Source organism: Vulpes lagopus, chromosome 3 (assembly GCF_018345385.1).
Source record: "Vulpes lagopus strain Blue_001 chromosome 3, ASM1834538v1, whole genome shotgun sequence".
NCBI lineage: Eukaryota > Metazoa > Chordata > Mammalia > Carnivora > Canidae > Vulpes > Vulpes lagopus.
The window spans coordinates 38,937,154-38,964,170 of NC_054826.1; the positions used below are offsets into that span (position 1 = coordinate 38,937,154).

At 34.9% G+C, this 27,017-nt stretch overlaps 1 protein-coding gene across 2 annotated transcripts in view; it reads right to left on the reverse strand.

Moving 5' to 3' along the window:
• GABRB2 (gamma-aminobutyric acid type A receptor subunit beta2) overlaps positions 1 to 27,017 on the reverse strand; it is a 241,771-nt gene that overhangs the window by 157,356 nt on the left and 57,398 nt on the right. For both annotated transcript variants that reach the window (XM_041746851.1, XM_041746852.1), the window contains exon 5: positions 2,015 to 2,235. In XM_041746851.1, coding sequence (XP_041602785.1) covers positions 2,015 to 2,235 — 221 coding nt within the window. The remainder of the gene's footprint in view (positions 1 to 2,014; positions 2,236 to 27,017) is intronic.

The following is a 27,017-nucleotide window of genomic DNA, read 5'->3' on the forward strand; positions in this document are numbered from 1 at the left end:
CTATCACTGTGAGTTTGAATTACAGCAATGTCATATAGTGCGTCTTAATGATACAAGTGAGCAGTAATCGATGTTTTTCTCTGATTATAAAATAATATAAAGAAGCCAATTCCTTCTCAATTCCAAAGACAGTCTAATTGTTGATTTTCCCATCCTGATTGTTGAGTTTCCCATCCATTCAATTTTGCGTATCTGTGGATTCAGAATTAATTAATAAACTTTATTGAGCACATTTATGGTGTAGGTGCTTTTTCAGTGCTGGGTATACCAAGGAGAATACAACTTGTTCTCTACTTTCAAGGTAGGTGTTCCAAGGAAATGGGAAGAGCTCAGGGTAATTTCTGCATGATTGCTGTGCAGATTAAGTGATTTGCTGAGCAAATGCCTCCAGCACTGGGTCTGGTGCTTAGCCAAAACTTGCCACTTGCCAGTTCACTCTCATTCACTATAGAGTGGGTGTTATTTCTATGCCTCTTTCCACCTTCTTCAGGATTCTGACCACTCTATGAGTTTCAGTCTTAAAAAGTGTGAATTAGAGCCTCTTTTGAACCCCCATCTCCTCCATAGCCCACACCGTCACCCTCTCACCATTCTAAATGCTTTATAGATAATTCCAAGTGGTAAATTTAGCACAATGTATCCACTAACACAATTCTTTCCATTAGTGCTTTCAATGTCCATCACTGGTGAATCTTTGCCAACACTGCCAGTCAATTCCTTTCTCTGCAGCTTCTCTATTTTCTAAAACATGAATATGACTACTGCTCATATCCAATCCATCTTCTTACCTCCAGTGGCTGACAGAGTACACATGGTTTCTCTGTGCCCTACCCTCAACCATTCTCCCTTGGTAGTCAAATGCCACTCTCTCTAAAAATATGATAAACAAAGCAGCTGGTTCATAAGCACCCTAGACAACGTGCCAGTCAGACACACTGAATATATCAGGTAATGTAAACAGGACATGACAGATAAGAAAAATGAGGAAATAAGAAGCATCCCAGTGTAGTGGTTAAGAGCTGTGGCTCTGAACTTGGATCTCAGTTTGAATCTCATCTTTGTAGCTTATTTGCTTTGATTTTAGGCATCAGCCTCGGTTTCCTAATTTGAAAATAAAGAGCATAACAGTTTCTAATCTATGAATTTGCTGTAAGGATTAATTATAACAATGCATGGAAAGCATTTAACTCAATATTTGACCCTTAACCCCTAATGAATAATCCTATTGTTCTACCATTATTATAATAAGATAGCCACACATGTATATAAAACAGATCAGAGATATTTGAATGTTTCAGAATTTAGTTTCTTCCCGATAACTCAGAGGAATCCTTTATGTTGTAATAATGCAATTTTCAGAGTAAGATAGCTATCTTTTTTTCCCATTTTCTTTCAGGAAACTATCTATTGCTTCTATACAAAATAAACTTTAAAAGAAGAAACTGTCTTATTTTACAATTCACCCTCACCTTAACAGCAGAACATCACAATTATTTTCTGACAAAAAGTACATTTACTAGTATAAATTTATTATTAATACACATGGGATAAAAACTTTATTTATTTGCAAATCTGACTGCTCCTTGGAGGGTAAGAAGGCACAAAAAGCCTCCTGTCATCAGAGGACCAGACCCAATACGTGCAGCTTAGGAGAAATTTATAAAACAGAGCTTCTGCCACACTCAAACAAGTATTCAGCATTCAAAATTTTTCTGTTGTATGGAAACCCTATATCTCAGCTTTCTTGATTGTTTATCCTTACTCCTTAAAGAAAGCAGCTTTAGTATCAGCAGCTGATATTAGGAGATAATTCAGAAAAACTTATTCTTAGCTAGGGCTAATTCCTCTTGTAAACATGCTCCCCTAAGCTCTCAGATGTCTACTGGATAGGAGATTTAACTGCCTGTGACAGAATTGAAGGAAGAATAAGGAAAACAGTACAACATTACTTTCCAATAAAAAGCAATAACTATTTCATTCAGGAAAGTTCAATTTTGAAATGGACACTACAAACCTGAGGCCATAAAGAACTGTCCCATCTGGATGTAGGCGGATCATACGGTTCTTGACAGTGACTCCATGTACAAATGACTTCTTATCATTCAGGAAGTAGGTATCAGGCACCCAGAGCTGGTCTGCCACTCTATTGTCCAGAGTCAAGTTTAAAGGTATTACATTATAGGACAGCCTCTTATCTCTCCAGGCTTGCTGAAAGTACATTGTCAAGGTATAATCCTGTGAATATGAAAAGAAAATGGTTATTTTGTACCTAAATACACTTGGAAGATAGGCAAACACTTTAGTATTCATAAGAAAAGAAAACATACACAACCATACACTAGAAACATATACTATTCACATGTAGGCAAATATGAATTTATTAAATCCTTTCTTACTCAACAACCACTATGTGTCAGGCACCATGGTAGACACTGTAAATATGGAAGTGAAGAGAACATATATCCTTGTAAAATTTATTATATGTTACCCAGGAAGAAAGATGGTAAGGACTAACTAGTTAATTAACTAGTCATTCCCAAAGTGGGGTACATAAAATTGTTTTAAATGGGACACAATACAATTGTAAAAAAGTGGTTAATTTCTTTACAGTAAGAGTTTGTCAATGAGAATCCTAACCAGTCTAATCAAAGTGATATTCCCAGGAGAGGTGACATTTACAATGAGACTTATGTAGCTTCTTGGCTGAACAACATTAATGCAGTCAGTATTTTGTAAGAATTTTAATCCCAGGATTCTGAATCAATAGGAGGCTCTCAGCTTTGGAGAAACAACGGGTTATTATAAAGTGAGCACTGGCCTTGGAGTCCCAAATCCAGCATTTCTCAATTATTTCTAGCATGTAAATTCATACAACTTCTTTTTGGTTAAGTGTCATTAACTATAAATGGGGATTTTAATACATACCTGATCTAAGTAGAAGATTATTATGATAAATGTATAACTCAAATGCAATTTGTAAACTACAAAAAGCTATATATTATGAATAAATCATTTACATATATAGTGACATGTTTTATCTATTAGAGGCCTATGGGTACATTGTAATTGCTCTCTCACTCTCATTTGAATGACTTAATGAAAGACCAAATATTCATTTGAAAAGATAATTACCATTCTATTTTAAAATCAGTTCACAATGCCCTACTTGAGGGCTTTTGAAAAAAACAGAATCATGTATAAATCATCTCTGTAACCTGAGAGCTAGCACAGTCCTAGGGCACAGTCCTAGTGAATGAATGAGAAGTGTAGAATCAAACTTCTATTTTAACCAAAGATACAATATCTTCAAGTTATATCAAATAATTGTAGGTGAAATTTCCTCTAGTGGATCAGTGTAGTCAGTGCTCTGAAGTGTTCGGTAATACTCTACTTTCATTAAAAAAAATAGTATGAGGATCTCTAGAATAGCATCTTGATTTATAATAAAAACAACCTTGTAGGCTTACAAATTAAATAACTAGAAAAAGGAAAAGGACCAGATACATTTTTTTTACATGAATATGTTATAACCTAAGAAGTAGAACATAAATAAAATAAGCAATTTATATGATGCTTAAGAAAACACATTTTGTGATTTCTAATTCTTGGAGATAAAATTGAAAATGTGATTATTACCTCTATTGGAAGATAAAGCTATTTACGCTTTTTTGATAATAAATACTTTTAATATTTAGGGGAGATAATACTGTTTGGAAGGTGCTGTAGTTTATCAGTTAGCTGAGATGTGTTTGGACACCGAAACTGTATTCTCTTTGGGCCTAAATAAATGGTACTACCTTGATAACCAGTGTCATATGCCAATTCAGTTATTTGTCAGCAAAGCAAAGCCTGCTAAGAAGTGCACCCAGACAGACTCTAGTAAGTCTGCTGTCTCATCAATTTTCATTTTATTTATTTTTAAATGACACACCAAATAACACTATCATGAATAGAAGAAACTCCCGAATCTAAATAAATGTTACTGGACTTAAGAAAGAGTAGTTCTCTGTTCCATCCTCTCTTCCAAGCCTCTATCCACCCAAGATAAATCCTTTGAACATTCACATAAAAAGTACATCCTTTACATTTAACAACCCCACCTTTTGGAAGTCGTTTCACAATTGGTTTATTTAAACTGAAAAAAACAAAAATACAAAAAAATAAACAAAAAGAATAAAACAAGATAAGCCACTTCTGGATACTTCTCAATCCATGGCATTATCATGCAAGAAGGATCTAGACAATCACAACTAAAATCATGTGACTTTGCTGAGTAAGATGCAGTAAGCCCACTACAGGCTATTTCTCCCACTAATTACACCTAAATATTCTGGAAATAATAAAAAAGAAAAGAAAGAAGCAAAAACCTTCTTAAGGACTATGAAAAAATAATAGTATGTATATTGGGGAGGGAATCAAAATGTGAAGAAAGATCATTCCAATGGTGAGTTTATTATTTGTTTTATTTATTCTCCCTCTTTTATCTCATTAACCCCCCCCACACACACACACGTAGCCCAAGGCAAATAAATAGATACACCATGTTCCTGGATTTGAAAAGTACTGTTAAGATTTTAATTCTCCCCAAACTGATCTGTAAATAAAATTCAATCCCAATCAATATACAAGTAGGATTTTTTTTATAGATATGCATAAGTTGATTCTAAAATTTATATAGAAAACATAAAAAAATGAGAATAGACAAAACAATTTTGAAAGGAGAGGGCAAAGGTGGAGGACTATCTGATTTCAAGACTTAGTATTAAGCTACAGTAAGACAGGGTGGTACTGTAGTATTGATAGAAATATAGGTCAATAAATAAAATAGAAGAATCTAGAAATAAACCCACATAAATGTGCTCATTTCAAATTTTCTCACAAGGATGCAATGGCCATATATTGGAGAAAACATGATCTTTTTAACAAATTGTCTGGATCACAGGAACGTCTATATGTAAATAAATAAATAAATAAATAAATACCCCTACCTTACCCATACTCTATACCTTAACAAAAATTAATTCAAAATGGGTCACAGACTTAAATATAAACTGTAAAACTATAAAACTCTGAGAAGAAAATGTAAGAGAAATTCTCTGACTTAAAGTTAGGCAAAGACTGATATAAGCTCACAAGCACAAGCAATAAAACAAAATACTGATAAATCAGACCTCAACAAAATTTAAAATTTATGTTCCATGAAAAACACTATTAGAATAAAAAGACAAACCACAGATTGGGAGAAAATATTTGCAAATCACTCATCTGACAATGACAGATATCCAAAATATATAAATGTCTAAAAAATTCTCAAAACTTAGTAAACAACCCCATAAAAATAGACAAATGATACCAATGAAGATACATAAATGATTGATAAGCAAATGAAGTGATGCAAGAAAACATCATTAACCTATTAGAAAAGCTAAAATAAGGGGTGCCTGGGTGGTTCAGTCAGTTAAGCATCTGACTCTTGATTTCAGCTCTGGTCATGGTCTCAGGGTTGTGAATTGAGCCCCAGTTGGGCTTCATGCTGACCATGGAGTCTACTTAAGTTCATTCTCTCTCTCTCCCTCTACTCCATTCCCTCTCTTAAAAGAAAAAGGAAAGCTAAAATAAAACATTAAAAACCAACTGACAATTCCAAGTGCTGTAAGGATGCAGAGCAACTGAAAATCTTATCTATTGCAAGTAGGAATATAAATTATCAGCCATTTAGAAAACAGTTGGATAGTTTCTTATAAAGTTAACATACATTTGACAAACGATCTAGTAATCTTACTCTGGTGAACAAATATTTATAGCAGTTCTATATTAATTGCCAAAACTGGAAGCCATTTGGATGAATGTTTTTCAGTGGATGAAGAGATAAACCAGTACATCCACGAAAGAATACTACGCAGCAACAAGAAAGAATAAACACTGGATATAAGTAACAACATCAATGGTTTTCAAATACAGAATATTAAATAAAAGAAGCCAGATTCAAAAGGATACAAATTATATGACTTCTTTTATACAACATTCTGTAAAAGGTAGTAGTTCCCTGGGATTCAAGATGGGAAAAAGATTATATCTATAAAAGGCCAGCATAAGGGAATGATTTGGGGTAATAGAGCTATCCTGCATCCTAATTGTGCTGGTGGTTACATGACTAGGCATTTGTCAAACTCATGAACTGTACACCAGAATGAGTGTATTTTTACATAGGTAAATTTTTAAAAAATAAAATTTAAAACTGCTTAAAAAAATAGTCTGTAGGGTCAGACCCACTCAGGTTCATATCCTAGACTTTTTATGTTCCTCTGTTTTGACCTTGAGTGAATCCTCTCTTGTTTCTGCATATGTTTTCAACTCAGAAGAACAACTAAAGTTAATTAACTTAGAAATTAAGGTAAACAAAACTGCTTTGACATCTGTGAGGGAAAAGCAGGCTAATGTTACAAACTAAGTCTCTTGCGTGCATACTTAGGGACAAACGGCCCCATAAGGATGGGCTGAAAAGACTCCCACTAAACAGTTATAAGCTCACAATTCCTCATTGGTACGATGAGGCAGCTGGACTAGGGAGTCCCCAAGGCTGCTTCTAGTAATAAAATAATTTATTTCTAAGAAATGCTTTGTTGACTTTGTGTTCAAATGCATATTGTCACTTTAAAATCTTCTAAATATCTAAAATATTTCTTATATTTGTTTTTTGCTATCTTTGTAATTTGTTTTCTAATACAAAGATTCAAACTTTTCCTGTTTCTTTGGCTTACTCTTCTAGAAAAGGTTATAGTATGAAATAATTTGTGTGCATATTTCTTAACTATTTTATTATTTTGCAAATTGCTTATTCATGCTCTTTGAACATTTTTCTGCTTGAGTGTTTACTGCTTGCTATTGGATATTTTGAAATAGAGATAGAGATAGAGGTAAATGATACAGGCAGAGATAGATAAAACATTCTTCTTTTGCTGTTTTCTTTTAAATTTCTTTTTATATTTATCTTAACTTTATATTTTGAACCACACTAGTACAGAGTTTCACACAGCTTCCTCTAAAATTAACATTTTACAAAACCATAAAACAATATCAAACCAAGACAATAACATTAATGTAATACTATTAATTAAACCGTAGACATTATTAGAACACTACCCATTTATTCACCAAGGCTTTTTTACTGTTTCAGGATCCAATCCAAGATCCCATCTTTCACTTAGTTTTTATACTGCTTAGCCTCCTTCAATCTGTGGCGGCAGTTCCTCTTTGATGATGTCTATGCTTTCAAAGAATTCTCGTCATTTATTTTGTTGAATGTCTCTCAGTTTGAATTTGTCTGATGCATGCTTATGATTAGTTTATACCATTTGGGCAAGAATATCATCCAAGAGCATCATATAAGGGATACATGATGTCAACATGTCTTATTTCTGATTATATTAACCTTGAACAGTTGATTGAGGTTGTATCTGTCAGGCTTCTTTATTGGGAATTTGACATTTTCCTTTGTAATTAACAAATATCTTGGGGTAGACGCTTTAGAACTGTGAAAGGAGTAAGAGTATTAGGCTGACTTCTATAATCACTGTGGTTTTTTTTTTTTCCTGCATGCTTCCAAATTTCTATTTCTCTTCATTCACCTCAACCTGAAACGATGTATTCAATCAATTTGACTGACAATGCTTAACTTTTAATAAGACAAACCAAAGGAAGTAAATACCAACATAAGCCATTTAATGTGTTTTATTATTAAATAATGAGAACTATCTTCTTGAGGATCATTTTTCTACACCTTCCTTTCACAAACTAGTGGAATTCTCCTGGATCCTGCTCCCAACTATAGACTTCCACTCTGGATGTACAGTGTAGAATCTTATCCTATCTTAAGTCTGCAGAGTGCACTCTGTGGTCTATACTCATACATAGGCCTGATTTGCTGTTCAATTACAAAGCTTTAGCATTCTATCTTCATTTATCTCTATGGTTTTCCATATGCTGTATTGTTATTGTTCTCTGAAGATCTCATCTTTTCTAATCAATGGAGCTTTCCCTTTCTTCTTTCAGAGCAAGGCTATGTATATGAGAAAAATTATAATTGTAACTACAGGGGCACCTGGTCGGCTCAGTAAGGTTGAGCATCTGCCTTTGGCTCAGGGTGTGATCCCGGAGTCCTGGGATTGAGTCCCACATCAGGCTCCCCACGGGAAGCCTGCTTCTCCCTCTGCCTATGTCTCTGCCTCTCTCTCTGTATCTCTCATGAATAAATAAACAAAATCTTTTTTAAAAAATAAAAATAAATTTAATTACATCATTTTCCAACTCTTTATGTCCTTTTCTTTAGTCTTCTGTTTGGGGAAAATATATTGGGGTAGGAGGGTGATTTCACATGTGTTTACTCTGCCATCTGAGGACATAAGAACATCTATCAGTTTATTTTTCAATGATCGGGGTTTAAGGTTTTTTTTTTTTTTAAGATTTTATTTATTTATTCATGACAGACACAGAGAGAGAGGCAGAGACACAGGCAGAGGGAGAAGCAGGCTCCATGCACGGAGCTCGATGTAGGACTCGATCCCAGGTCACCAGGATCACACCCTGGGCTGAAGGCAGCACTAAACCGCTGGGCCACGGGGGCTGCCCAGGGTTTAAGGCTTATTTTCCTCAGTAATAATGTGTGGGTTATTTAATTTGCTTTATTTATTGGAACTACAGTCTCTAAGCTTGACAATAACTGCTACTGTGCTAAAATCTTGAGCTTTCCTGATTAATATTTTTTCTTGAGATCTTCTAGATAATGTTTTGCCTCTAAAACTAGATGTTTTCAGAGAAAAATCTCTTTCTCTCTCTGCTTAGGCTTCCATATTTTTAAAAGAAAATACGATTTTGTGCTTTGTCTTAATTACTTCTTGCTGAAATAACAACTGTGTCTAATATACTATCATCTGTTATTTTCCTTTAATGTATTATGCTAGGTCAAAGGTGAGGTTTTGAGCTAAAAATCTGACTTTCTGGCTTTTGTAAGACAGAGCTAATGTTTTTTTAAGACAGTAGAATCTGTGATTTAGGAACTGTAAGTTTAATTTAGGAACTATAAATGAAGGTGTCAAATAGAAAATAGAAGTTAGATATTGGTAAATGGAGCTCAGAGGAATATTTTGGACTCAAGTTATGCACATAAGCTTGAGATACATATACATTTGGGAGACATAATGCAAGTTCCATGTCAATAAAACTCCATGACAGTTTGTTCAACATAGCACATTTATAATTTTTACTATCATTTTGGGCATAGTCTTTTAATCTGGGACATGTTTAGAAAAGTTTTTCATTGTTTTTGTTTGGAATTTCCACTTTCAAAAAATATGATATAAGAGACTGAATTCAAAGATTAGGATGCCAGATTATTCCTCTAATTAATAACTTCTGTTTTTTACCCCTTCATGAAAGAAAAGACTTTACATCTGATGTGGAAATTATCACCTAAGTAAATGCCATAGGAAGACACAGTAAGTACATAGTAAGTGCATTCTCAACATCTTAAACTGTCACCTCCTTGAGAGCAAAGACTGTTTCTTACTCCTGTGTACACAGACAATATTGTGCATACTTTCTGGTAAATGGCAGAACTACCATTGCCTGTAAAGTGGTGCAGATTTCCTAGTGAACACTTAGGAATATGTACAGAGGTCTAAATTGTGCATACCCTCTTTGTTCTGGTATTTATATTCCTAGAGATACTTGTAGAAAATAATTAAACAGTATATTTTGACAGCTTTATTTACAATTACCACAGTCTCTTACTTGTCTGTCTCCAGTACTACAGTCTAGTTTAAATCATCATCACTTGTGACTGTAATGCCACTGTTATGTCTCTTTGTTTATAACCCTTGCCTTCACAGGATAGTAGAAACATAAAGCAGTTCATGTCTCCCTTGGTTAATATCATCTGGAAGCTTTCCATTGCACTTAGAATAAAACCCAAACTTACTACCATGGTCTTAAAGGACCCACATGTCCTGGACTCTGCATGCCTCTATCATCTCGCCTCCTACAACCTCTTTTCTTCCCTTACCTCAACTCACTAAGTTCATTTACTTAAGCCTTTTCTCTGTTTTACAAATACCCCAAGCTCTTTCAGCCTTACAAACTGTCTTAACAATTGAGTAACTGGAAAAGTTTATGTACCTGAGTGTAACTGGCTCTTGCTCTAGACTCAGCTCAACTCAAAGATTAAACCTAGTCAGCAGGCCCTTTCCTGACCATCTTCCTCTCAATACCAGCAGTCTTATCACACCCCTCATTTCTTTTTTTTTTTTTTTTAAGATTTATTTATTTATTCATGAGAGGCACACACATAGAGAAAAGCAGAGACACAGGCAGAGGGAGAAGCAGGCTTCATGCAGAGAGCCCGATGTGGAATTCAATCTCAGAACTCCAGGATCCTGCCCTGAGCCAAAGGCAGACACTCAACCGCTGAGCCACCCAGGTGTTCCACATCCCCCATTTCTATTATGTTTATACCACTGACCATTTTTTCAACTAGTCCTATTTATTTATTGGTTTACTTTTTTTATCTCTCCCAAGTAGAAGGAACGTTCCCTGAAAATATGAGGCTTTCTTGAACTTATCACTGTGTTCTCATGTCTAAAAAAAGAGTTTAGCAAAATAGCAATACAAAAACTATCTAGTGAAATATTTGAAAGACTGGATAAAAGACAACACATAGACATTTATCTCCCCAAGATACTTATTCCTATATTAACAAAAAATTAATAAAGACCATTAGCATGGAACTGAGTAAATACAATATAGTACAAATATATAATGGAATACATGCTGGAATTAAAAATAACATTGTAAAAACATTTATTGACATAAATAGATGTTCTCAACATATTATTATATATTACTGTTTTTAAAGAATATTGCAAAAAATATGCACAAGATGGTCCCATTGAGAAATATATAAATATATATTGGGAAAAGGTGTCTAGAGAAAATATAAATATTAACAGTGGCATATCAGTATGGTGAGATGACAAGAGATTTTTAATTATTTTTGTAATCTATATTGTGTTTTATAAATATAAATTATTTCTTTTTTGTTTTATTCAAATTCAAGTTCATATAGGATAGTGTGTTAACATTACTAACATGTAGTGTGTTATTAACTAACATTAATAACTAACATATAGTGTGTTATTAATTTTGTGGTAGAATTAGTGATTTATTAGTCACATATAACACTCAATGCTCATTACATCAAGTGCCCTCCTTAATGCTCATCACTCAGCTAACCCCATCTCCCTCCACTTTCTCCTCCAGTAACCCGCAGTTTGTCCTCTGTAGTTAAAAGTCTTATGGTCTATCTTCCTCTTTGCTTTTATCCTATTTTATTTTCCTTTCCCTTCCCCTATGTTCATCTGTTTTGTTTCTTAAGTTCCATCTATGGGTGAATCCTACAGTAGTTGTCTTTCTCCAACTGATTTATTTTGCTTAGCAGAATACCCTATAGTTCTATCTACATCATTGTAGATGGCAAGATTTCATTCTTTTTGATAGCTGTACACACACACACACACACACACACACACACACACACTTACACACATACATACATACATCATCCTCTATACTGAAATGGAAGTTTGAGTCAATGGATTCTTCCGAAAAGCTTTCAAAGAGACTCTATTGTTTGTAAACTCCAAACTCCTCTTTAAGGTCTGTTCTACTCACCTCTCTGCATCTCTGCTTTTTCAACCAAAGTGAATGAATACAAATTAAGAGTTACAGAGTTTTCAAAGTTTGAGTTTCAGATGTTCTAGGATTCTGTATCATTCCATTTTTCTTCAACAAATCACTCTCCTGAACTTTTTGTTTAAACTAAACTTTTCTACCTCCCCAACACATTTTTACTTTCTACTTTATTCTTTTCTCTGTGCCCTTCCTTATCTGCCTTCCCAAATCTGATCTATTCTCTAAGCATTTAGAGGACTCTCCCACTTCTTCCTCTGCCACCATCCTTGTTCCCCCTCTGAATTCTTTAATGCAGTGGTTTGTAGCATTCTAAGCATTGTTGAATTGGACTCTTACCTATTGTGATGTTATTTAGAATAGGCAGTTAACCTCCCTAACTAAACCATATTGGGTTCTCTGAAGTCAGAAACCATGCCGCCACTTATTTACAAAGTGTTTCGAGCATCTTCTCTTTAACATAATTGATGCCTTATAAATACTCATGGACAGACTAAAGCTTGTTCTCACTTCTTCACTTGTCCTTATGGGTTTCAAATTTTGATTCTTTAACCCTCCTTTACTAATCACTACTCCTGAATCCACCAAGGAATTTGTTCCCTCCACTCACAGGCATTTGAGAGTGAGTTTTCATCCCTTTCTCACATGTCTCCAATACCCTCAGAGCTACTGTTTTTTGTTTGTTTGTTTGCTTGTTTGCTTCAGTTTTTTATAGCTCCTTGAATTCTACTAGCAAAGTCCCCACGGCCGAGAATGAGACTTTCTGAAGGACACAATTATCTATTCAGAGCAGAAAGAACTCAGAGAGAAGTACAAATATTCCCACAAAGCCCTTTCCACATTCCTAGCTCTTTAAAATGCTCTCTGTCTCCCACATCTGAGCCCACAAATTGCTGATCCAATTATAGGTCATGGCAATATTTTCACATTCACAACCTCCTAAACTAGAATGTAATGGAGTAAAACTCAGCCCCCACTTAATAGAAGCCATCACACCAGATGTTCAATTGCAGCGTTTCAGAAGAAATACATGGCTGCAGCTCTGACTAATTGCTAGAGACACATTCGGGACATGAGAGCTGCACCTAAGATCACCCATAAGGGAAGTCTAAGTTCAGAAGTGACTGATTATTTTCTTGTACGTGAAACTAAAATGCACTAGTCAAGACAATGAACTTTTCCACTATTTTGCTTAGTTCACTTTGCATTTTATGATAGACTAATCTTCGTAGTGATGATGGGACTAATTCCAAGGATTGCTAAAAAATTGAGGCAGTATAACATTATCTCTCCCATCTTAATATATAATGCACCATCAGTAGGACACTTAGTTCACCCTGAGATAATCAACATCAAAATTACACTTTGTGCGTATGATTTGTTCCCTATAATTTTGTGCTTTTTTTTCTCTCAGTTTATCTCAAATTATTTTAAAGTCTTTTCCCAATTTTAATACCCAACATTGGTCCTTGGCTAACACTTTTACATGCATTATCTCATTAATCAACATAACAGCCTTATAAGTTATGTATTAGATGTATTTACTACTTACTAGCTGACTGAAATTTTGAGCATGCTATTTAACCTCCCTGAGACCTCACACTCTATAAAAGAAAGTAAATCATAGTCCCTATTAGCAAAAAAGTTCACATAAGGAAAAATGATTAGTAGAATGCCTGCTATAGATTAAATGTTCTATAAACATTTTCTCCTATTATCATCATTATTTTCATTTATCCATTTTCCAGGTGACACAGCTGAAACATGGAGATGCCTGGTGGCTCAGTAGGTTAAGCATCTGCTTTCAGGTCAGATCATGATCTCAGGGTCCTATGATCAAGCCCGCATAGCATAGGGCTTCCTGCTCAGCGGGGAGTCTGTTTCTCCCTTTCCTCTGCCCCTCTCCCCCTCACTCATACACGCTCTCTCTCTCTCTCAAATGAATAAATAAAAACTAAATCTTAAAAAAATTAAAAACATGGATATGTGAGTCACTCTTCCAATTGTCACTCAGTCAATAATTTTCTAAGTCATGATTTGGTTAGGGAAACCTCTGACCATGGAGCCCATGTTTTTTAGTACTGTAATGAGCTGGCTCTTGAACACTGACCTTACTGCCAGTTTTGATTCTGAGTCATCATTTCTCAACATTGCTTCTTATCTGCTCCACTCCTTCCAAAAAGTGAGGGAGGAAATTATATCTCTCTCTCTCTCTCTCTCTCTCTCTCTCTCTCCCTCTCTCTCTTGTCTCTCTCCCAAAGTTACATAGAACAACAAAGAAACTAGAAGAATCATGGGCATATATAAGTTATTTCTCTAGGGGAAAAGGCAAATGTTGATCCCTGAGAATTCTCTGGGATTTAAATACTATATATGCACGTATTCCTGAATAAAAATAGATTAAATTTTACACAAAAGGTGATTTCATTAACTCCCTTTGACCCTACAGAATGATTAAAATAGCTTTGGTTTGGCAGAGTGTATACCTTACTACTGAGAAGCCCAAAATAATCAGAGGGACTGTAGGGTACAATCTATAGTAATGCACTTATTCAGAAATAATTCAACTGGGAAACTATTTTCAGCAAACTAAAGCATGTTTAGCTTAGAAGAGAAAGAAAAAGAAAAGAAAGTAAGAAAGAAAGAAAAAGAAAGAAAGAAAGAAAGAAAGAAAGAAAGAAAGAAAAAGAAGAAAGAAAGAAAGAAAGAAAGAAAAGAAGAAAGAAAGAAAGAAAGAAAGAAAGAAAGAAAGAAAGAAAGAGAAGAGAAAGAGTAGGGAGGGAGGAAGAGAGAGAAAATAGTGCTGACAAGGATGTGGAGAAATTAGAACTCTTGTGCACTCTTGGTGGGAATGAAAAGTGATGCAGTTGCTATAGAAAACAGTATGGTAGTTCTTCCAAACCTTAAAAATAGAATTACTATATGATTCAGCAATCCCACTTCTGGGTATATATCCAAGAGAATTGAAAAGCAAGATCTTAAAGAGATATTTGCACATAGCAGCATTATTCAAAATAGCCAAGAGACCAAATACCCATTAATGGATGAATAGTTAAATAAAATGTAGCATATACAATGGATTACTTTTCCACCTTTAAAAGGAAGAAAATTCTGACACATGCTACAAGATGGATGAAATTTGAAGATATTATGCTAAGTGAAACAAGTCAGTCAGAAAGAGACAGATAACGTCTGAGGTATCTAAAGTAGTCAAATTCATAGAAACAATACAATGATGTTTTCTTGGGACAGGGAGGATAAAAAATGGTAGAATTGTCTAATGGGCATATTTCAGTTTTGCAAGATGACAACAGTTCTGAAGACTGGTGACACAACAATATAAACATACTTAATACTACTGAACCTTTCACTTACAAAAAGTATATCAGGGACATTTAGTTACGTTACCATGTGCAAAAAATAATCATTTTATAAAGCAATCACTTGCTTTATAATTTTGCATTTGTATAGAGTTATTTAGTAAACCCACTTTTTACATGATATTTTGTAAAAAGATAAGAAAAGCTGCAACTATTCTTTCTTCCTCCTTTTGCACAAATGTATTGAGTAAAAAATTAATGTTACAAAGTCTTTGTTGCTACAGGATACAGAAAGATTGGTTTGACTGAATTAATAGGAAAAATTTTACTTGAGATATGTAGATATATTTAAAATTGTCAAGGAAAATTGCATTTATGGCCACTTGACATGACACTATTAAGTTATTTTTTAAAACTCACCTTGAATAACAGAAGTTACATAAATATCACCATTCTGTTTTCAAATCAAACAAATTCATAGAGTTACCATTAATATAAATTACTACTCTGACCAGATATTATATAACTGATGGTGGTTTCAAAGTGATCTTTGACATTTCTGAGTTTTAAGAATTTATTTTCAGCCTATAGCATACTGGCCAGTGGGTACACATTACTATTGAGTACATCAAAATGAAATTATTTACAAGATGCTTCTTGAGTTTTTGATCTCCCATGGAGTTTCCTACAATGGCGCATTAATCTGTCAGTTGCAAAAGAATACCTTTGGAAGAGATTTTAGGGGGAAGGGAATGGGCAAACAAATATTCCACACAGCTTTCCATGAGCATTTGTCATGACTGGCTCTAATGTATTCTATATCATATTATGTTTCCTTTCAAATAAATTTGTCTTACCTTATTTATGCATATTGCAATTGTGGAGCCTATCCTATCTTATTTGGCTATTTTAGTTTTTCCTTCAATTCTAAGCAGTTGATTTTACAGGAAAAGAGAGAAATATGAGGAAGTGATAGAGACAGAAAGTGCTATGTAGACCCTTTTCAATATTTTAGATGCTTATTTTTGTTCTGCTCGGCATGAGACAGGCTCATTCTTTCTGAAGCAGTAGCCTCTGAAGAGATCTGACAGTATTAAAAAGAAAGGACATTTTAAAATAAGTACACATCATTGCTTTTATACCTTTGACAAGCTTGTAGAAGCTGAGAAGGCCAATCTGCAGACCCAGGCTGGAACAAAGAGAATATGCTTAGTCAATGCCTCCAAGAGAATACCTGATGTGCTAAGATGAAATAGAAACGCACATGATCACTTTTGGAGGCAAAGCCAATTAAAACAAAAATTTGAGAGGAAAGTGGCATTAGGCACAGAGCTTTGCCACTGCCCTGTCTGTATCATATATTCTTAATATTTACTGAATGCATCAATAGGCCAGGATTTCTGAGGTCATCCTTCTTTCTCTGAATATGATTACCGCCTACATTTCTGCCGTTGCAAGTGTAGAGCCAGAATTTGATAATCCTTTTAAACTGTGCATCCTAACATCCCATTCTAGTCTTCGCCCTGCATGATGTATAAGCATATTTCTCAGATTTTTGAAAAATATGCTTATTGGTTTTTATTATCATAAAATTAATTATAGAAAATTTGAATACTATGTAAGCATTATGATAAAGAAAATTTAAATAGTTCAAAATATTACAATCCAGAGTAACTGCAAATATTGGGCCTTTTCTTCAGGTAATCTTCTCAATGCAGTGCTCCAAGTATTACAAATTTATGGTCTTATCCTACAGACACACACACACACACACACACACACACACTTCATAATTCTTACAATTTATCAAGCTAAGCCCAGGACTATTTTTCCCAGCCCTCCCACCTCCTCTCTCTTCATTGTTTTTTTGAGGCTAACAAATGCAAGCCAGTACAATGTGTCACTTTCTTAACCTGGTGGCCCTTTCTATCCTTCTATCACTCTGGGGAATGATAAAGCCCCCAAACATAAAGAACCAGAGTCCCTAGGGCACAGTGAAAAGGAAAGCTGCCTGTTCAAAAAGGAACAAATGCACTCATTTGTGAGTGAGAAATAAACTTCTATTGTGTTAAGTCAGTTACAAAAGCTGATTTTAGCTTAATGCTGCAGAGAGCATAGGTGTTGATCTATTAAATCCATAGATCTTGATAGAACTGGAGTTTCAATGACTAGATTACCTACTTTCTGTGCAGCCTCCAACAAGAGGAGTCTTCCAGCCTCCTATGCACATTAGAGAGAATGGTGCTTATCTTGATTGAAAGAATTGAAAGTTGTGACTGAAAGAATTGAGATGACTTTATAGCAACACAGTTACTGTGACAGTTTTCAAAGTCCAGCATCATTCCTTCTTTTTGATGCCCTTCAAGATCTCAAGAATCTCAAAGGCTGTCTCATGCAGAAAGAAGCAACTTTAATGTGCATTAATACTGATACTGCCTTATCTAAACTAGTTAAGTTGATCTTTGAACCATCATCAAATCTATTGATAGCACAGTAGCTTTCCCTATATAATGTCAAACCTACAATCCGTCTTAATTAGGTGGTGCCCTTTCAAGATGAGAAGTACATCATAGAGAATACAGTCAATAATATTATAACAAAGTTGTTTGGTGACAGATGGTGACTACACTTACTGTGGTGAGCACTGAGTAATGTATAGAATTTATAGAATTGTTGAATCAATGTGTTATAACCTGAAACTAATATAACACTGTATGTTAATTATATTTCAGTTTTTAAAAAGTGGTACCTCAGAGGCATGCGCATGGTCATATTAATTCTTTTAAAATACATACTTTGCAGATCAGTGACATAAAAGTCCATTGATCCAATGTGTCTTATTAAACACAGAGGTTTGAGAAGATTATTTTATTTTGAGTTGAGTATTTTTTCCATGTTTAATTGCCACCTATGAAGAAATTTGAAAAATGGACAACAAGTATTCTTTTTGACTTCAGATTCTAGATTTCATTACATTTCTTACTTGACTGTGCTATGATTTTTCATATATATCATCCGTCTGACCAAAATGTATTCTACAAAATAGTTCTACTAAGATGTTTCTCATGGAAAGTGTGGTATGTTCAATTGTGTTAAGAAAACACTACATGCATTCTATTTCTTTCTTATGGATTTGCTTATTACTGAGAAACTTATTAACCTTATTCATTATTGAATTTCTCAAACTCATTGACCATGTAATAAAAAGAACTAGCAGAATTCCCATTTACATGTGATATTTCTGTGTTATTTAGGAAGGACCTCTTGATTTTTCTTTCTTTCTTAGCCTGCAAAGTGTACCAAGACAAAGCTCCCCTATATCTTACTTACTGCTGTATTCTAGGAATGAATAGAGAACCTAATGCACGATTGTTTCAAAAAGAATTCTGGATGAGGGGCAGAAGTGTTCTATTATATAAAAATTGGATACAATCAAGGAAACAAAAACAAAAAACAGTTAAGTTAAATATTCTATAAGACTATTATCTTATCTCATCAATGAGTCAGTATTATTTTAAAAATGGGATTGAAGTGGATTAAAATAGATTTAAGATGAATAACTCTCAGGTACATGTTGTAATCTTGAATTCAGACTTCTGCTTCAGGAAAGCCCACTGCTAACAAAAACTTGAGAAAAAAAATAATACAGTATGTAAAAGAGCAAACATATTTAAAAAGTAGAAGTTTTGCTATTATAAAATGTGGCATAAAATAGTATAAATATATACGTATGTATATATATATATTTATGATTTAGACTAAATCAGGATGAAAATATAGTAAGGTGTTAAAAGTGGTGGGATTATTGTGATTTTATTTTCTGATTCCAATCTTCCTCTTTCATGAAAGAATCCATTTTCTCAAATCCCTGACAGATGGTAACCCAAATTCTACTCGGATATGTCCAGTAACAAAAATCTCTACCTGGCAAGGCTGGTATTGCACTCTTAGATAATGACAGCTATAAGAAATGTGCTTCCCTATGGCTTTCACCCATTGAGTATACTAAAACCGATTCTATCTTTAAAATGTAGCTGATATGTAACTTGAGAAATGGTCGTAAACTATGGCTCAAAGACAGAGGAAATGACAGAAAAGCAGCACAGTTTCATTTCATTTAAGCATTTTTCATGCTCACTTGGTTATCACTGTGCCCACCTTATTTGATTCAGTCTTCAATTTTTTGCATGGATGGTTTCTTTCTCTTGTTTAAAGATTTATTTATTTATTTGAGAGAGAGAAAATGAGAGAGAGTGTGCACGAGTGTAGGAGGGGCAGAAGAAAAGGAAGAAAGTCTTAAGCAGACTGTGTTGAGCATGGAGCCTGACACAGGGCTTGATCTCACAACCCTAAAATCATGACCTTAGCCAAAATCAAGTGTCAGAGGCTGAACCAACTGTGCCACTCAGGCACCCCTGCATGGATGGTTTCTTTATAACTATTCCTGGCTTTAAAAAATGAGCCCAAAATACATCTAGAGAGATATGTTTATTTCCTGGAGATATCTACATGTATTGACTGTCTACTCTTGAGTTAAAAAGAAGTCATCAACTTGTGTTCAGTTCTTCTTTTTCATGAACTCTCTTACTATGACCTACATAATAAGACAGGTAGGGTATGCCCTACATCTCCCACCATGTGACTAACTGGACATTTTCCCACTGATAAATGGTTAATTTCTCAAAGAACAATAGAAGAAGCAGAGATGAGGCAGTCATACAGAAAAAAAAAGTGTCAGCCTGGGAAGAAGGACCTCTAAAGGAAACAGCTCCTGTTCCATGAATTCCCTCTCCCTCCCCATTTCTACCCAAAGGAAACCAAAAGTGATGCTCACTGTATCAATTGTTCACATTATAGAAACACTACACTATGTATAAAACTATATACCTATAAAACATCCAGGGGCACCTGGTGGTTCAGCTGACTAAGCATCTGCCTTCAGCTCAAGTCGTGATCTCAACATCCTGGGATCAAACCTTGTGTCAGGCTCCCTGCTCAGTGGAGAGTCTGCTTCTCCCTCTCCCTCTGCCCCTCCTCCCAGTGCACTTGCTCTCTCTCACTCTCTCTCTCACTCTCTCAAATAAATTTTTTTAAAAATCCAAATTTCCATTGCAAGGGGTTTGTGTAAATACAGTGTACATAATGTATTCACTTATCTCCATCCCACAACTCTTGACTATATTTAGGCTACCACTAGGTCTCACCTGTTTATTAAAGTTAGTTTCTCTGCATCCAGCCTCATTCCTTCTCTACATTTTGTATGTTCTCTACATTTTGCTGGAGAGAGCTTCTGAAAATGCAATTCTGATCTTGTCATTACCTTACTTATAATTTTTCAATAGTGATCTGTAGTCTTCAATCTAGAGTTCAAACCACTCAGTGTAGCATATAAGGACCTGAATATTTTTTCCAGCCTTATCTCCAGAAATGTCCAAATTCAGAAGTTATTCTTCAGAACGTCCAACTTATTTAATGTCCTGGATCTTCCAGGTTACCTAACAGCCAGACCTTTGCATAAGCTGTTTCTTCTGCCTATATTACTTTTCCTTTTACCTCCTACCTAGCCATTTCCTCTTCATTTGAGCAATTCCTACGAACTCTTTAGGTCCTAAAATATATACCACTTATTTTCTAATGATTGATTATCCACCTCTACTGCCATTCTCTAGCCCTGAACTTGTCACTGTCCTAGTCATTATACTTACTATTATATCCTTATCACTACTGAGGACTAACATAGAGTAGCAATTCATTTTTTTTTCAGAGTAGCAATTCAAAAACATTTGTTGAACACATGGATGGATGAATAAAGTACTTCCAAATGCAACAAGTTAAAGGAGATAGTTGAAGATATCTGGGAGAAAGGGAGTAATATTCTCATGGGTTCACTTGGTCATATGATAACAAAGCCATTACCTAGAAGGAAAAGAGACCACTTTTGTATAACTCTGGAGTTAGAAACCATGGCTAATAGGTAGAAATTTAAGGAGAAATATCTGGCTTAACAAAAGACATAATTATCTGAAAATTACAGCTATCAAATTGTATATGTCTGCTATGAAACAAAAGGAACAGCTTGCCATGCATGAGTACAGTTCAGACATAAGATTTTAAAAAATCACGTTAGAGGGGCATTTTAGATATTAATGATATAGAGAAGACAGAAATAACAAATGAAGACTTTAAATAGCACATTATAATTTAGTTATAGTGAAGAATTGCTATTACTATATACTACTACTATTATACTACTGCTACCACAACTCAGTATTATGGACCTAATAAGTGCAAAACACACTGCTTTATGTTTTATATAAATTAATTATAATCTTCACAATAACTTGTGTAATGTTATTCTCATTTTTTCAAAATTAGGAAATTGAGAATTCAGTTACTTATTTAAGGAATATAATTAAATGACAGATCAGGATTCAAACTAGTATTATACATTTTCAGGGCCACCATAACTACAACTACAACTACAATTACAATGCCCAATACTGGAGTTTAGAATGAGAGTAATTGCCATTTGTTGCCTTTGCCTGCCCAAATTCCATTTCTTCAGTTTCTGGTTATAGCAACCTAAGCTCCTTTGAAGAACAAAACTTCTCCCCACTGTGTTCATATAAATTTGGATAATATTGATTTCCCATTCTTGGAAGGAGATATACCTGGCTAGATTATTTCATTCTGTTGGTTTATAGATGGTCATGTGATTGCAGGTAAATCACTAAGACTCAATCCATGACTTTTGTTTCAGCAATTTGAAAAATGAAACTATTTGCCTTTGTGCCCTGGAACTTTGACAGTCACCAATGGTCATCAATTGGAAAGCACTTGCCTGGGAGTAAAAAAGAGAACCACCAAGAGATGGAATAAGGCTACTTTCTGATCCTATTATATAAGCACCTAGACTCAGCCAAGCCTAAAACTAGAACAATCCCTCGTCATTGTAAATATGGAGATAATACATTTCCTCCTTGCTTATGCCTGTTTGTGCTTTGTCTCTGCCATTGCCATTTAAGTTGAGCCATATCTAATATATGGTATACCTACTTATGGTTAAGATAATTGCAGACTAATGGGTTCACATTGACCTTTGAAAAATAGCTAGAATTTTCAGAAAAGAGAAGAGGAAAGGTCTTCCTCTTTAGCTACACAAATAATTATTAAATGGCCACCCTGTATCAGACCACCTGCTTAGTAACAGGCATTACATAAAATTAATAAGGCACTGTTCTTGCCCTCAGAGTTCTCAGAGTTTGGTCTGTCCATTTCACCTACTGCAACCGAATAACCTCCAGAACTAAATATATTACCCACTGAATCTAACTCTTGGGAAAATGCACACAATCTAACTCTTGGGAAAATGCACATTGTTGACAAAGGCATTTTGTCAACATGATGGACTACATTTTAATCTCCTACACATATCACTGAAAGATTCTGATCCATCTCTGATTTGCTCCAACCTGGCTTATATGGGCACACCATGATATCCCAGGCTGAGCAAACAACAAGTTAGGCTGGAAGGATGGTGCATCCATTTAAGTGCATTAGTTCATGACATGTTAAGTCAGCTGTGTAACATATAAATTTATATATTAGTGTGGTGGCTTTCTTTATGCCATCCAAAAAGACTGATAGGCTTTTTCCTCCCATGCAGTTCTATCTTTCTAAGTCTCCTTCTCCATGCTGGAGATAATAAATATTCATTTCAGAAAGGCATCAGCTCAACACTGGCTATTTACTGTCTTCCAGATGCTGGAGAGGTCACTGTGATGAACTGCCTCATACAAATAATTTTGGACATCATGGAACATAATCCATGTATCCTAGCTTTTCTACATGCTTTGGTTACCAATAGACAAGGAATCTTTATCAAATTTACCAAGAAGAAAGAGTAAATTTAGTTTTTGATACAGCAATAATATTGGGTGGACCCTGAGCAAAATCCAAGATTACAAGTATCTCATTCTATAGCTCACGCTGTCTAAAAGCCAGGGGATTGATATTTTTTCTAGATCAGCCTGATTCAGTAGCAACACAGATTCTGAAAATGTTTCCCAATTATCCTGGTGAAAATCATTACTCTTTTGCCCAGGGTTTTCTGACTGACAAGCTAATCTGGAAAATTAATTCAAGGTTTGGTGTTCTTAACTCATTATAGAAAACTTATGTTGCTTTCCCATATAAATAATCATAGAGCTCTCCGATATGTTTTTTTCCCCAAAAAGTGGTAGAAAATGATAAAAATTGGACTTAGGCTAGTAATGTGAGATATTTGGGGAGAGCAACATTAAAAAAAAATGTCATGCACATGAAATTATAAATGTATTACTATTTGAGTTGAAATTTGTTGGACTTGAAGTTTTGAATTTGGACTTAAAGAGGAAAAATTCCAAAATTTTTGGCTTATGGGGAGAAAGAGAAATATTTGGAAAACATCGTAAATGTAAGGAAAATGTTTCTGTTGACTGTAGATCATTGCTGAAAGCTCCATAGCGAGAGATATAGTATATCCATGTGTTTGAAACTCAGGCCAGGCTCTGCTCCTGTTCAGCTATGGAAATTTGGCTGGTAATTTATCCTTTTGTCAGCTTTATTACCTATTATATGAATGCCCAATTCAGAGTAGCCACAAAAATTAAACAAAATAATATGTAAAAAAAAAAAAAACATTTAAACTAGTGCCTACTAGAGTAAGCACTGGATAAATAGTTGCTAGAGTGATAGGAATTACAAAGAGGTAAAGAGAATTTCCTCATAGCTTTACTCCTAATCAGATTCCAATGTTTTGTTGTTTTTAATGCCCAAAATTTGAAAGGAAAGTTTGATAACACCTAACCCTGTAAAAATATTGGCTGAGGGCCACCTGGGTGGTTCACTGGTTGAGCATCTGCTTTTGGCTCAGATTGTAAGCATGGAGTACTGGGATGGAGTACTGCTCTGCATAGGGATCCTGCTTCTCCCTCTGTCTATGTCTTTGCCTCTCTCTCTCTCTGTATCTCTCATGAATAAATAAATAAAATCTTTAAACAAACAAACAAAAACTATTGGCTGAAACCAGATGATCTAGTGGCATGGGATAAAAATTCCCTAAGAACTGGAAGTAAGGGGCACTTGGGTGGCTCCACGGTTTAGCATCTGCCTTTGGCTCAGGTCATGATCCCAGTGTCCTGGAATCGAGTCCCATATCGGGCTCCTGGCAGGAACCCTGCTTTTCCCTCAGCCTATGTCTCTGCCTCTTTTTATGTCTCTCATGAATAAATAAATAAAATTTTAAAAAAAGAACTAGAAGTAAAAGAAAAAAATGTAAAAACATGAAAAAAAAAACCTAGAAGACTACCAAGTATGTCCACCTTCATTAAAATGCATCTCAATATTTTCCATATACCTTCATACACAAGAATAATTGAGCAGTTTAGTAAGAGGAACAAATTAATCATTGTTCCTCCTCCATGGATTTTTCTATAAATATTGCCTCAAGGATCAATACGGTTTGAATCAAAGTGGAGCGTCTTAGAGAAAGGGAAACAGAAAAACCTGGCGTGGTACAAATGGTTTAGATTTTTCTTCTAGTTTTGGTATTTCACTACTTTTCCTGAAGACTCAAGATTCCAGTAGTTTCAAGATACCCCTCAAGTCACATGCTGATGTGAATATTGTGGTTCAGTCATAAGACAAGATTTCAGTCCCAGGGAGCTTTGTTTCTCAGCCTTTCTTGAGGAAGGATGTGCTACTTATCTCATTCTGGTCTTTATTCTTCTTTATATAGGGTTCATTATCTTCCTTTATGCAGTTTTGGTGAGAAAAGACTGCATATGTTTTTATGATTAGAGAAATACTTATGAAACCCTTAGGGTGGGAAAAAAGTTATTGCCTTTTACTATTTTATGATTATTGGCTTTTGATTACAGAATGTTTTAAGGAAATTTGTTGTTAACATAGCTGATCTTATTCATATTACAGTTATCTTTTTATTAACTCCAAGTGATAAAATTAATTTTTAAATTCTTGTCTAATCCATTCAGTATGCATAGCACCACAAAAAGCTTTTCTCTGGCCTAAGGCAAAATGTTCTTACCTGTTGATTTGTTACAAATTTTTTTGGTATCTCTTCAGAAGAAAATATTTACAAGAGGTATAGATTGTTATCATGGCTGTATAGTAAGTGATAGATATTATTTCCAGCTAGGAAAACACTTAGCAAACTCATGAATCAGAAATCTGTTCAGGTGTTAACCAATACCAAAAGATTGGATTCGTCCCCTGCATATTTTCAGACCATAATGCTTTGCAATTAGAACTAAATCACAAGAGGAAGTTTGGAAGAATTTCAAACATATGGAGGTTAAGGACCGTCCTGCTACAAGAGGAAAGGATCAACCAGGAAATTAGAGAAGAATTTAAAAGATTCATGGAAACTAATGAGAATGAAGATACAACTGTTCAAAATCTTTGGGATACAGCAAAAGCAGTCCCGAGGGGGAAGTACATCACAATACAAGCTCCATCCAAAAACTGGAAAGAACTCAAATACGAAAGCTAACCTTGCACCTAAGGGAACTGGCGAAAAAACAGTAAATAGATCCTACACCCAGCAGAAGAAGAGAGTTAATAAAGATTTGAGCAGAACTCGATGAAATAGACACCAGAAGAACTGTGGAACAGATCAACAAAACCAGGAGTTGGTTCTTTGAAAGAATTAATAAGATAGATAAACCATTTGCCAGCCTTATAAAAAGAAGAGAGAGAAGACTCAAATTAATAAAATCATGAGTGAGAAAGGGGACATCACCACCAACACCAAGGAAATACAAACAATTTTAAAAACATATTATGAGCAGCTATATGCCAATAAATTAGGTAACCTAGAAGAAATGGACATGTTTCTGGAACACCACAAACTACCAAAACTGGAAGAGGAAGAAATAGAAAACCTGAACAGGCTGATAACCAGGGAGGAAATTGAAGCAGTCATCAAAAACCTCCCAAGACACAAAAGTCCAGGGCCAAATGGATTCCCAGGGGAATTCTATCAAATGTTTAAAGAAGAAATCATACCTATTCTACTAAAGCTGTTCTGAAAGATAGAAGGAGATGGAGTACAATCCCTAATGCAATCCCTATCAAAATACCATGGACTTTCTTCAGAGAGTTGGAACAAATTATCTTAAGGTTTGTGTGGAATCAGAAAAAACCCTGAATAGCCAGGGGAGTATTAAAAAAGAAAACCATAGCTGGGGGCATCACAATGCCAGATTTCAGATTGTACTACAAAGCTGTGATCCTTAAGACAGTGTGGTACTGGCACAAAAACAGACACATAGATCATGGAACAGAATAGAGAATCCAGAAGTGGACCCTCAACTTTATGGTCAACTAATATTCGACAAAGGAGGAAAGACTATCCACTGGAAAAAAGACAGTCTCTTCAATAAATAGTGTTGGGAAAATTGGACATACACATGCAGAAGAATGAAACTGGACCATTCTCTTACACCAGACACAAAGATAAACTGAAAATGGATGAAAGATCTAAATGTGAGACAAGATTCCATCAAAATCCTAGAGGAGGACACAGGCAATGCCTTTTTTGAACTAGGCCACAGTAACTTCTTGCAAGATACATCTATGAAGGCATGAGAAACAAAAGCAAAAATGAACTTTTGGGACTTCATCAAGATAAGAAGCTTTTGCACAGCAAAAGAAACAGTCAACAAAACTAAAAAACAACCTACAGAATGGGAGAAGATATTTGCAAATGACCTATCAGATAAAGGACTAGTATCCAAGTTCTATAAAGAACTTATTAAACTCAACAGCAAAGAAACAAACAATCCAATCATGAAATGCACAAAAGACATGAAGAGAAATCTCACAGAGGAAGACATGGACATGGCCAACAAGCACATGAGAAAATGCTCTGCATCACTTGCCTTCAGGGAAATA